We start from the raw sequence: 11,547 nt of genomic DNA on the forward strand, positions 1-11,547 counted from the left end.
TGTAATGAGGATATTTTCCCTTAGTTAAGAGCCATCTGAAGGTGATTCTTGTCATTAAGTATTAAAATTAAATCACGTTTTTTGTTCCATGTTTTTCTTATTTCTGAGTTAAATTTAATTGGTTCTGAATTTAATTGATTATAATGGCGCAAATATTAGCTGGAATCGGACGTCTCGGTCTTGGTATTGCCCTCGCTGGTGGTGTTGTTAACAGTGCTTTGTATAACGGTATGAATAAAATGTCTAGTTTCATCAGCATATCTAAGGTTACTTCTCAATCATAGCAATAATGACTTTCTATTTCACTTTTATTTTTTAGTCGATGGTGGCCATAGAGCTGTAATTTTCGATAGGTTTTCAGGAGTTAAACCTAACGTTGTTGGTGAAGGAACTCACTTTTTGATACCATGGGTTCAAAAGCCTATCATTTTTGATGTACGATCAAGACCCAGGAATGTACCGGTTGTTACTGGAAGTAAAGGTAAATCTTCAAGTTTATGACTGAGACATTTCAATTTTGATTATTATATGTTATATTTTCATTTCATGTGACCTTTAATCTGTTGTCTTTTTGAATTTAGATTTACAAAATGTTAACATTACCCTGCGTATATTATTTAGACCGGTTCCTGAAAATTTACCAAAGATGTATTCTAGCCTAGGTGTTGACTACGATGAAAGAGTTTTACCTTCTATTACAAATGAAGTTCTTAAAGCCGTTGTAGTAAGTGAATTTTTTCTCTTTATTAGCAAATCGATTAGTTAAGTATAGATTTTAATTCATTTCTCAATTATGTTACACAGGCTCAATTCGATGCTGGTGAATTAATTACACAAAGAGAGATCGTTTCACAAAGAGTCAGTGAAGATCTTACAGAAAGAGCTGCGCAATTTGGTTTGCTACTGGATGATATTTCATTGGTAAGTTATAAATTTCTTGCAACTAACTTTGTCCAATTGCTAATGTTTCACTTACCATTCTAGACACATCTTACTTTTGGTCGAGAATTCACTGCTGCTGTTGAGATGAAACAGGTAGCTCAGCAAGATGCCGAAAAAGCTCGTTTCTTAGTCGAGAAAGCCGAGCAGTTGAAAAAGGCTGCAATCATTACAGCAGAAGGAGACTCTCAAGCTGCTGCTATGTTGGCTTCAGCTTTCGGAAAAGCCGGAGAGGCATTAGTTGAACTTCGTAGATTAGAAGCTGCTGAAGAAATCGCCGCTGTACTTTCTAGGTCTCGAAATGTTATTTATCTGCCTCCAAACCAAAACGCCCTACTTCAAATCCCATCTTAATATGCTTGAAGCATTTCATAGTGTAATAGATCTACCTTTTGTAATTTTTTGTTCGTGCTAATTTTGATGAGCTATTATCAATTACTATTATCGATTAATATTTCAAAATAATAAACTTTAATTACAATCAATATGTTATTACTTATCTGAAACTTTGCATTTATTGAACTTTAAATGTGTAAATGAATGAAAAAAATGTTTTTAGGTGAAATTAATCTTAAATATCAATTAGAAATTTAAATGACAAATTTAATGCCGGCACATCTTATTATAATGTTACAGAAAAATACAGTTTAAGTACAATGTTGGCTCAAAAATGCTAACATTGATATTGGCACTTTCGGCATATTTATCTTATTTCATTAACAGTCACAAAATATGATTTTGAAACTCTCTTATCATTTATTATCCTTATTTATTGTTTTTGAAATAAGAACATCGAAAATTCAAAATACCTAATGAACTAATGTTTTCATGAGATTAATGGTGAGCATTAGAGGGAAAAGAAAGTTTCTAAAAAAGATTTAAATTAGTTTCGTCTGGAGCTGCCAATATCGTAGTTGAGGAGAGCAGCGTTGATAACAACTGGACCAGTGTATTCCTCAGGTGCTGGTGTTGAAGTCAATGAACCAGAAGCACCAAAACTAGTAGCGGCTAAATTGTTTGAGCCAAAACTATTTGAAGCAACAGAGTCTGATGCAGGTAATTGTTGAGCATTTTGACGAGGATTTATCTGGATAAGACGAACTCCTGGAAGTTGTGGGAAGGCGGAAAGTGGGTTAGATGCAGATAATTGGTTAGCGATTTGAGCTTGGGCTGGGGTAATGGGACGAGATTGGTAAGTTGGAGCTTGTGCTTGACGTAATTGTGCTTGTTGTTGAGCCTGTGCTTGTGCTTGTAATTGAGCTTGGGCTTGTTGTTGAGCTTGGGCTTGTTGTTGAGCTTGTGCTTGAGCTTGGGCTTGAGCCTGTGCTTGTGCTTGAGCTTGAGCTTGAGCCTGGGCTTGGGCTTGAGCTTGAGCTTGTTGTTGATATTGTCTGTATTGAAGAGCAGCGTTGTTTTGAGGAAGATTTTGAAGTTGAGCGGGTTGACGGATTAAGGCAGGATTGAAATCTGTGAAATAAAAGGATAAAAATAAAAAAGATTAAAATTTTCAATTAAGACAATCAATGAAATTGATGCAGGCTAATGAAGTAACTCGGTGTTATCTTCAATTGGATTTATAATCACCTTGGGAAGCTGGGGCAGCAGTTGGAGCTTGAGCTGGGGCTGATGGGTGTTGGAATCTGACTGGTTGAGCTTGTGGGAAACTCTGTTAAGAAATAAGACATTCAATTAATCAATAAATAAAATAGCAATTTAAACTTTTCAATTCAAATTTACCTGGAATTGTGGAGCTGGAGCTCGTTGAGGTTGAACGGGTGCTGGAGTGGCTTTAGCAGCAGCAGCGGCAGCTGGAGTATCCTCATCTATATTAAAACCATCTTTACCGGCGGTGTAACGTACGATCCTTTGTTGACCAGAGGCATCAACGTAACCATAAGCACCTTTTACGGTTCCATCAGGTAAACGAGATTCCTCTCTGAATGATTGACCGAGAGGACCTTTACCAGTATCGTAACCGAACTAAAATACAATTAAGAAAAAAAATGTAAATCAAATTGAACAATGAAACAAAATCAACAATCTCAATTATTATATCTGATAAGTGCTACCCATTATTAATACACATAATGATGTATACAATATATTATATTTTGGTGAAATAATAAGCTTGATGATAAAAGTGAAAATGTTTTGTTAAATGCAAATATAACAATAATAAAATATGAATGAGAAGTTGATGATTGCAAGTTAATTGTGTTAAATATCATAATAGAGTTTGGTAACAACTAATCAACAGCAATATCAATGATTTATGCTAATTGTTGATCAGTTGTTGATAATGAGGTGAATACAATAAGACAAAGAAAAAGGTTAACTTTGATTTTTATCAACTATTATATTATTGTAAATTTTAACAGTGAAAAATGTTAAATTACAGGTTCGGCTAATATATATTTATTAAAATTATTATTATGATTAACAGTATTATGGCCAGTGAAGCCTACGCTTGGCTTCATCATTCATTGGGAATGGTAATCAGTAAATAATGATAATAAGTGATGTTGTTTCCGGGATAACAACGATAATCATCAACAATTTCACTTTTACATACCTAAGGCTACTTCAATCATCATTATTATTAACATTATTTCAATCAACCTTTATTGAGATTTAAATTGATTGACCAAAAAAGCTGAGAAATCTTGTCTTCTCACAATCTTCCTGATTTTCTGGTTTGATTAACCTTATCATGGCAATAGAGACACCGATTTGCAGCCTCAATGATTTGGTCAATCAGTGAAAGGTCAAATAATTTGAGTTAATTAACCAAATGATCGGAGGTGAATCAAAATTGATATCTTAATTATATTAATATACCATTTAGAGGTAATACAAGTTTCCCTTTTACATTACAATACAATGTCAAGGCTTTTCACTTTTCAATATATTAGGTTAGTTTGTAAATTGTTATGTTAAATTGTTGTCTTTTGTTTCGCCTTTAAACTTAATTGTACCTTTATTTTCAATAGATTCAATTGAACGTGAGTCTATCACTGTTAATCAAAATGCCGCAAGTTATATTCAATTGAATGGCAGCAACAAAACAAAATTTAAAATCTAAGATCTAATCGAGAATAATGTCAATTAAAGTTTGATTTTGATAAATTCTGTAAATGTTGATTGTGATTAACATTATATCACGAATCACGTTCAATCATATTATCATGTTAATAATTTGAATCGACATTAAGTTATTCATTAATATGTTTGGGTTGCTTTGTAATGCTATTGTATTGGCTTTTGTTTTACGTTTTGTTTTTGTCTTGTAAAGTGAAACAGTCGATTGTGTGTTCCAATTAAATCAATGGCTAATCACGAGAAATGAAAATGAATTATTAAAGGTTACCAGGTCAATTAATTGATTCGGTGGGTGAGCCAATCAAAACAATTAATTGTCAGTTAATCATTAAAATCTGCTAAAACAAATTTCCTACCTTCTTTGGGTTCAGTTTAATTGCTACAGTAAAGCTGTTTTAGACAGTGAGAGTGAATGGTTGAAGCATCAGAGCGATTGAGTGAAATACTTCTTTGTTTGTAAAATCCTAAAACTCTGTTTACTGAGATAATTCATGAGACTCTCAGAGAGAATAAGACTGTTGAGCAAATAAGAAACAGAAAATATGAAGATATGAATGCAGTAAGGAACAAGCTCCAAATGAGCTTCTAGGTATCTCATTCATTTAATGTTTTACTGATTCGCTCTCGGGAATGAAAGCAAATTGTAACTATTGTAACTATCAGCAAACTAATCATTTTGCTGTAATGTTTACTTCAAGTAATACTGTAAAGCATTCAGTAATGATTACGGGCGATATGAACTTTTATCGTCTTAATTAATGACCTCTCAATGCTTATTACTGTCCTACCATTTCTAATTAACTAAATTAATGTGTGAACGTTTTTCACCTTGAAATAAATTTTTCACGACACAATTCAAGTTTAATTAATGTTATCTCAAACTCAAATCATCTTCTAATTCTTATAATTCAGCTAAATACTCTCTTAACATATAATGAAGTACTCATTTTATCTGATAAACAAACGAAACAAGCAAAATTACTGAACATTAGAAGTAAAAGCTAAAAGATTTGTCAAGATGATTGGTTGAACATTGGATATTGAATGCTAAATTCAACCAATTTGAGATGTAAAATTGAAAAATTACTTGTGGTATGGAAGAGACTCATCAAATGAATTTTATATAACATTTAAATTTTAAGCATTTGAGATGAAAGAAATCGTTCTTAATATCATGAATTCCACCGTATTTAAGTATGAGTTTAACTGACGATTCGCATTGATAAAACACAATAATTGAGAAATAATTGAGTTTAAATGATTTATAATCTCATGTTACTCACCTTATAATCACCAGCGAGATCTTGGCCAATATTTACATAATGTACTTGGGCTGGAGGGTGAACTGGAGCTGGAGTAGTTGAGGGTTGGAAAGATTGACCAGCTTGAAAGTTTTGGCCTTGAAATTGACCGGTAACGGTGACAAATATAACGGCGAAAGTAGCCTGAACATTGAAAGAAAAAGTTTATTAGCAATAAAATTAAGATAAATTGACACAAATTAAGCTGTAACAATAAAAGTTAAAACAATGAGCTGCAAAAGTGTAACCAGTAACGTTAGCAACGCGAGCCAAAAAACAAAGAGGTAAATTCAAATGAACTTAGATTGGACAATAAAACTCACAATTCGTATCATGGTGACTTGTTAATGATATCCAAATGGCCGATGAAGATACAAAACCTTAGTAAATGTGCACAAAAAAAACAGATATAAAATGAGAGTTTTGTTTGATGTTGGGTGAGTTTTTATAGTTTGACCCACGAAACAATCCCAATCAATCCAACATCGGAATCTTCCTATTCCAATGTCTCCTTCTCTTCCTTCTCTCTCCTTTTTTCACTCTCTCCCATTCAATCTTTATCATCTTCCTCCGTCTTGACCAGCCCAGACATCATCATCATCATCAACATCTTAATTGTGTCTTACATGTTTTTGGTAACTTTTCCTTAACCTAATTTTCACCATCATCATCATCATCATAATCAGCTTCACTTTCAACTAAAGGTGTGGTTCATCGATACTTTCATCTTTCCTTCCTACTTACAGCCGTTCAGCTCCCTTACCTGAACCAACATTTCATCCAAATTATCCTCTTTCACCTGAACAACAGATACAAAATTCACTGGGTCAGATAGCAACCAAACAACTCTGCAAAAACAAAGCAACATTGACTTTAAAGCAACCTCAAGACCTTTAGCCTTAAAAGACCAACAATTTCAGCTTTCAAGAAAATCCATTTTCTAGTCATTTTTAATCAAACAATTTTCACCTTCAGATTTAATGTGATAATTTAAATAAAAAACCAATATTTTGATGTAATCGTTACGCATTTCAAACTTAACTCTTGACCGATTCTTCCACCTGTTTACACTGATTAACCATCGATCAGCCGTTGATAACTTGATTGATTGTTCATTCATAAACGATTGTTAGTATTGAAGCAGTTGAAACAATTCCTAATTTGTGAATCTTGGAATAATTTGTGCAAAATCTTTGTAAGGTTATCTGAATAGTTAATTTAACAACTGACCTTTCCTTTTTAAACCACAATTCACCTTGAATTTGATCATTAATAGTAATGAAGTGATGGACCTTTTTGTGGCCATTAAATTGTCAACTGCAACAATTAGTTAACAGTAAAAATAACAATAAGTAAACCCAAAATAATTGAAAGTAAAGAGTTAAAAGCATGGTCAAGTTGGCCTAGAAATGTTTGTAAATGTTGGTAAAACGTTGGTAATGATTTACATTAATAATAATAGTAACCATTATGATGGTAAATTGTTGCGACTAACAATTTCCTGACTTTTTTAAAAGCGATCAAAATTATGATAAAAAATAATACAAAGGCAACAATTGTCAACAATTAATTTCTACCTTCATTTATCAAGGTTTCTTCCTTCATCATCTCACTGCATGAAAATTCATTTACAATGTTAACTAAACATCTTAAATGGTCACAATTAATAAAGGTGTTGTCTCAATGGTCAGCTAAATGGTCTCATAAATGTTCCCATAAATGTTCACATAAATAAGCTTAAATCGTTGCAAACTGGAAATTCAAGTTTAAAAGTGTCTAAATCAATAATCTCAGTTGATCCAATAAGTTAATCAATCGATTCTCCCAGTTGATTGTCCAGTTTATCAACCTTGAAAGTCACAATTAACAAGATGAAATCAGAATAAGTTGAAATGTTTCACTAAACCATTGATATTGACCAAATCCTGGTTAATGGAGCATTTGGGTTCTTTTGGTCAATTGGAATTAAAATTTGAATCTTTCATTATTTCAATTGTGAAAAACCTTGACTGTTGATTGTTATCCTGATTTACTAATTTTCTTAATAAATTAGACAAATAAGCTGAAGAGATAATCTCACAATTAAAAGTGTTAAAATAATTGTGCTTTGATGAAACTCGAGATTAATTGTTGTCCATCAAGGTTGTGTCTTTGAGAACCATTAAAACCATCAAAACTAATTGTTAGACTGATTTACAAAGCATAAAAAATAGCTCATTTCATTATTTTCAATCATGAATATCAATCATCTGTCAATTGTAAAATCATTCAATTTTTGGCTGCAATTGATATTTCACTTTCAAATTCAGGCTTAAAAATAAATAGCCTCAAATGTTTATTCAAAATCAATGATTTAAATTGTTGATCCTTTGATTGATTGGTTTCAACAATTGATTTACTGTGAGTTGAAGATGAAGACTCAAGAAATAAAATGAACAATATTTAAAAACAACAAAAATTGTTGATTTGATTAAAAATTAGCAAAATGCAAAATTAAAACACTTTACATGTGATTAAATGCAAAGTATCTTAACGATTTAGGGGCAAAAATGTGGATTTAATTCACAGTTAATTAGATTTTGCTATTAAATTGGGATCACATTTTATTTGATAATCACGTTAATTTACCCAAACTCTTTGGTCTGGTAAGCTTACAGTTTACTGGTTGAACCCAATTTCCTATGTAAATGTTTTTCAATAGAAGACATATTTTTCAGGTTTCCTTTTCAATCTAAACTCTGGTTAATCATTTCATTCAATTATAAACATTATTAGGTGATATTTTAATATTTACAAGTGATTAACAATTAAGATTTGATAGGAAATTAGGTTTACTGTTGTTGACTGTTGCTTCTCTTGCCATGGCAACAAGCTCTCTGGTCTAGAGTCTAACCAACGTGATCTTTATTACTCACCTAATACTGGTCTTACCTTTATCACGTTTTCCAAATTTCAACCTCATTTTAATGTCCACTGAATTATATTATCATCGTGACCATCACCATCATCATCAGCAATGTCACCAACATCAACAGCCTCATCTTTTTATCAATTGGTTGACCATAAAACATCTTTACAAGCCTCTTATAAATTGTTTTCATGTCTACATTTCTTGAACTGTGTTACAATCTTGAACAATCTGTTTTACTGGTCAACTTAAACCTCTAACCTACAATCTAATTGTGAACCAGATTTAATAATACTTGTCGTTATGAAAAATTATTACATGGATGAAACTGAGGTTTGATTTTGTAAATTTATTGATAATTGTATTTGAAAAAAAAAGCTATTTCATATTGTTTTGATGGATCAACAAAATTGAATTTCAAGCCATTCAAATTTTTAGGCAATTTGGTACCTTTTTTGATTTCATTGATGCTGCTGTTAACGTTGTTTCTTTTAATTGTGTATTAGCCTAAAATTGTTTGACTAAATTTAAATTTGACTGATTTGTTGAGAAGCAAAAGATGAAACTGTTATTAATCATTGTTTCTTGTGTTTTCTTTCACTTTCAACTATTCCTATTGCCATTATTATTACAATTTTAACATACACTTACAAATGGTCATCAACAGATTCAAAATCAAATTTTGAACATAAACAACAATTTAATGAATTTGGATGAATTTCTTATCGAGAATGGAGTTGATTCCAAGTACATGGACACCATGCAAAAGGAGTCAAAAGTTGAAGTTGAATTCAGGTAAGAACGAGCTTTCAATAATTTTCACCCAAAAAATGCTAAATACCCAAATCTATCTAAATTAATGCTAAACAGTTGTATAGTTGAGCCAATCTACTCAAGATGTGGGCGATGAATTGTGATACAATGTTGCTGATTAGTTGATTAATTGCGATCTCACCATTTTAAGTGTTTCAATCTAATAAATCAATCTTAATCTTTCCTATTTCCTTCCAATCTTGACTCTAGTCCATTAGATATTGCTTTAGCAACTAGGCCTGGAAGTGATGCAAATTTTGATCCATCAAGTGCTCGATTCAGTGAGGATGAACTGCGACCTCAGCCAATCATGAGGAAATCAAGGAAGCAACATGTTCCAGATACATTGAAAGATGCTCGTTACTGGGCTCGTCGGGTTAAGAACAATATGGCTGCCAAAAGATCTCGTGAGGCGAGAAGGTTAAAGGAGAATCAGATTGTTCTGAGAGCCAGTTATTTAGAGAAGGAAAATGAATCTTTAAGGCTAACTTTGGACAAATTGCGCCAGGAAAATGATAATCTTAAGAAGATGCTGGACTCAGATTGATTTGAATCTCAGCAATATCTGACGAATCTCACGAATTAAACATTATATTATATTTTAAATTATTCTAGGAAATGGATTACAGCTAAAGATTAAACCTTTCATTGCAACACACAATCTGATTAAAATCTGGTTCAGTAAATGTGTGTCTCACTGTCTGTCATTAATTATTGATAACCCTCTCATGATAACTCTTTAATGTCTTTGATTTGTTGTACAGTATCTGAATCAAATACGGTTAAATACCTTGTAACTATTATATATAATTCATAACATAGTTTGTACCCAAACTATTGTAATAACTATCACAATAAACACAAATTATATCTTTAATATCGTTGTTGACTTTTTTTGCGTTAAAAGCTTCAATTGATGTTTAAATTTAAAAAAAGACTAAAGGTCGAAATAAGAGTCGATTTTAGAGATAATTAGAATTTTTAATTTGAAATAATTAACAGTGAATAGATGAATGAATGTGATGTTTACATGATTGAAGCATTGTTCATAAGATAAATGAACGGTTAAATATGAAAAACAAATTTGATACAAGTGTTTAAAACAATTAGGAAGGTAAAGGTAATGTTATAGTTAAAACAATAATTGATAAGTATCATTGAAAATGCCAAATTAAGTTAAAATTTAACTTTACCAGGAATGTATTTGTCAATGAGTGATTGATAATAAGGACGAAGTTGATCAATATCAGGTACATTTTCACTTTTAGTGTATAAATCAAACTTGTTGAACTCTCTGATCCATGTTAACATTTTCTTGTCCTTTTCATCGCAAAGAAACATGTAATCTCCTGAACTGTGCCATGGATAAAATGAATGATATCTAATACAGTAAAGAGCCTCTTCTGGTAAACTCATGTTTGGATGGTTAATTAAAACCTGGTACATAAACTCATCATGTCCCCAAGACATTTTAACATTGTCAAGTCCACAGTTGGGTGAATAGATTCCAAATTTGGTATTGTACCTTGAATCATACAAATCAGGGTTCATATTGAAACTTGTTTCCCGGTAAACAATTGAATCAGCATAACCACAGCCAACAGGGAAAGTATCACCAACAACGGACCATTGAGGTTCACCGTAAAAGGCAATTACTTTACCCAGATCGTGAATTAATCCAGTCAAATGGAACCAATCAAGGTCTGGATGTTTTCGCCTGATCTCTTCAGCTGTTTGGAAAGCATGAACAATATTGGGCATATCAACGTCAGGATCGGATTCATCGATAACATCGTTCAACTTTTCCAACGCTTCCATAATTGTCAACTCCATCTTGTCAAATTTTGTCCATTGAGCCATCTTGCGGTCCACAAAATCAACAGTTTGATGAGTGTGCATTTTTAAATAGGTTTCTTGAACTCTCTTCTGGATTGGGTCATCCTAGTCAGACGATAAGATGAAAAAAGCAATTTAATTAGATTGTCAATTGTAAGGTAAGTAGCTTTTGTTGCTAATTGTAATAATTTCAGTTGATTAATTAATTTCAAGCTTACCTGGTTAGTAGTATATTGTCTGAATTCACTTTTTTCTTTGTTAGACTCTGGTCGATACAGCTCGGATGGGTCAATGATGGAGGCTTTTTGTGAAGACATCGGTGTTACAATCATACTTGGATAATTAACTTGATCAACAATTGGACCTTATTAAAACTACAAAAAAATACAGTAAATTTGGATGGCAACTAGAAGAAGTAAGTGTTGAAATGAGCGTTTAGAGCTTGGTTGACACTGCAAGCTTTGTTGACTATGTTAGTCAGAGTTGACTTTGCTGTTTTTACAGTAAGCAGTTTAGATTTTTTTTTGTTGCTCAAATTTTGTTAAACTTTTATGATGAGTTCTGATTGAATGTCTTAAACTTTTATACCAACTTTGGCTGTTGTGGTGGTAAGATGAGGGGGGAAAGAGCCCTAATTAATGGGGCTAAATT

At 32.2% G+C, this 11,547-nt stretch overlaps 4 protein-coding genes across 4 annotated transcripts; 2 read left to right on the top strand and 2 right to left on the bottom strand.

The window, feature by feature from the left end:
• The first annotated feature begins 64 nt into the window (after nucleotides 1-64).
• Phb1 (prohibitin 1) lies at nucleotides 65-1,426 on the top strand. The gene is made up of 5 exons (XM_015934276.2): nucleotides 65-228; nucleotides 320-481; nucleotides 582-724; nucleotides 805-921; nucleotides 985-1,426. The coding sequence occupies exons 1-5, from the start codon at nucleotides 144-146 to the stop codon at nucleotides 1,291-1,293; spliced, it is 816 nt and encodes a 271-aa protein (XP_015789762.1). The 5' UTR covers nucleotides 65-143; the 3' UTR covers nucleotides 1,294-1,426.
• Nucleotides 1,427-1,521: 95 nt separating this feature from the next.
• On the bottom strand, nucleotides 1,522-5,742 carry LOC107366650 (uncharacterized). The gene is made up of 5 exons (XM_015934271.3): nucleotides 5,663-5,742; nucleotides 5,322-5,483; nucleotides 2,677-2,919; nucleotides 2,524-2,605; nucleotides 1,522-2,406 (listed from the first exon to the last, which is right to left on the bottom strand). Exons 1-5 carry the CDS (start codon nucleotides 5,672-5,674, stop codon nucleotides 1,823-1,825), a joined length of 1,083 nt encoding a protein of 360 aa, XP_015789757.1. The 5' UTR covers nucleotides 5,675-5,742; the 3' UTR covers nucleotides 1,522-1,822.
• A 2,221-nt stretch (nucleotides 5,743-7,963) lies between these two features.
• Nucleotides 7,964-9,937, top strand: LOC107366631 (transcription factor HLF). Its single transcript, XM_015934252.3, has 3 exons — nucleotides 7,964-8,580; nucleotides 8,915-9,042; nucleotides 9,271-9,937. Exons 1-3 carry the CDS (start codon nucleotides 8,551-8,553, stop codon nucleotides 9,605-9,607), a joined length of 495 nt encoding a protein of 164 aa, XP_015789738.1. The 5' UTR covers nucleotides 7,964-8,550; the 3' UTR covers nucleotides 9,608-9,937.
• Nucleotides 9,938-10,020: 83 nt separating this feature from the next.
• Miox (Myo-inositol oxygenase) lies at nucleotides 10,021-11,441 on the bottom strand. Its single transcript, XM_015934493.3, has 2 exons — nucleotides 11,115-11,441; nucleotides 10,021-11,001 (listed from the first exon to the last, which is right to left on the bottom strand). The coding sequence occupies exons 1-2, from the start codon at nucleotides 11,226-11,228 to the stop codon at nucleotides 10,237-10,239; spliced, it is 879 nt and encodes a 292-aa protein (XP_015789979.2). The 5' UTR covers nucleotides 11,229-11,441; the 3' UTR covers nucleotides 10,021-10,236.
• Between the last annotated feature and the right edge of the window lie 106 nt (nucleotides 11,442-11,547).

This window comes from Tetranychus urticae, chromosome 2 (genome assembly GCF_039701765.1).
Source record: "Tetranychus urticae isolate SD_2017Ah chromosome 2, NJAU_TeUrti_SD_1.0, whole genome shotgun sequence".
NCBI classification, from domain to species: Eukaryota; Metazoa; Arthropoda; class Arachnida; order Trombidiformes; family Tetranychidae; genus Tetranychus; species Tetranychus urticae.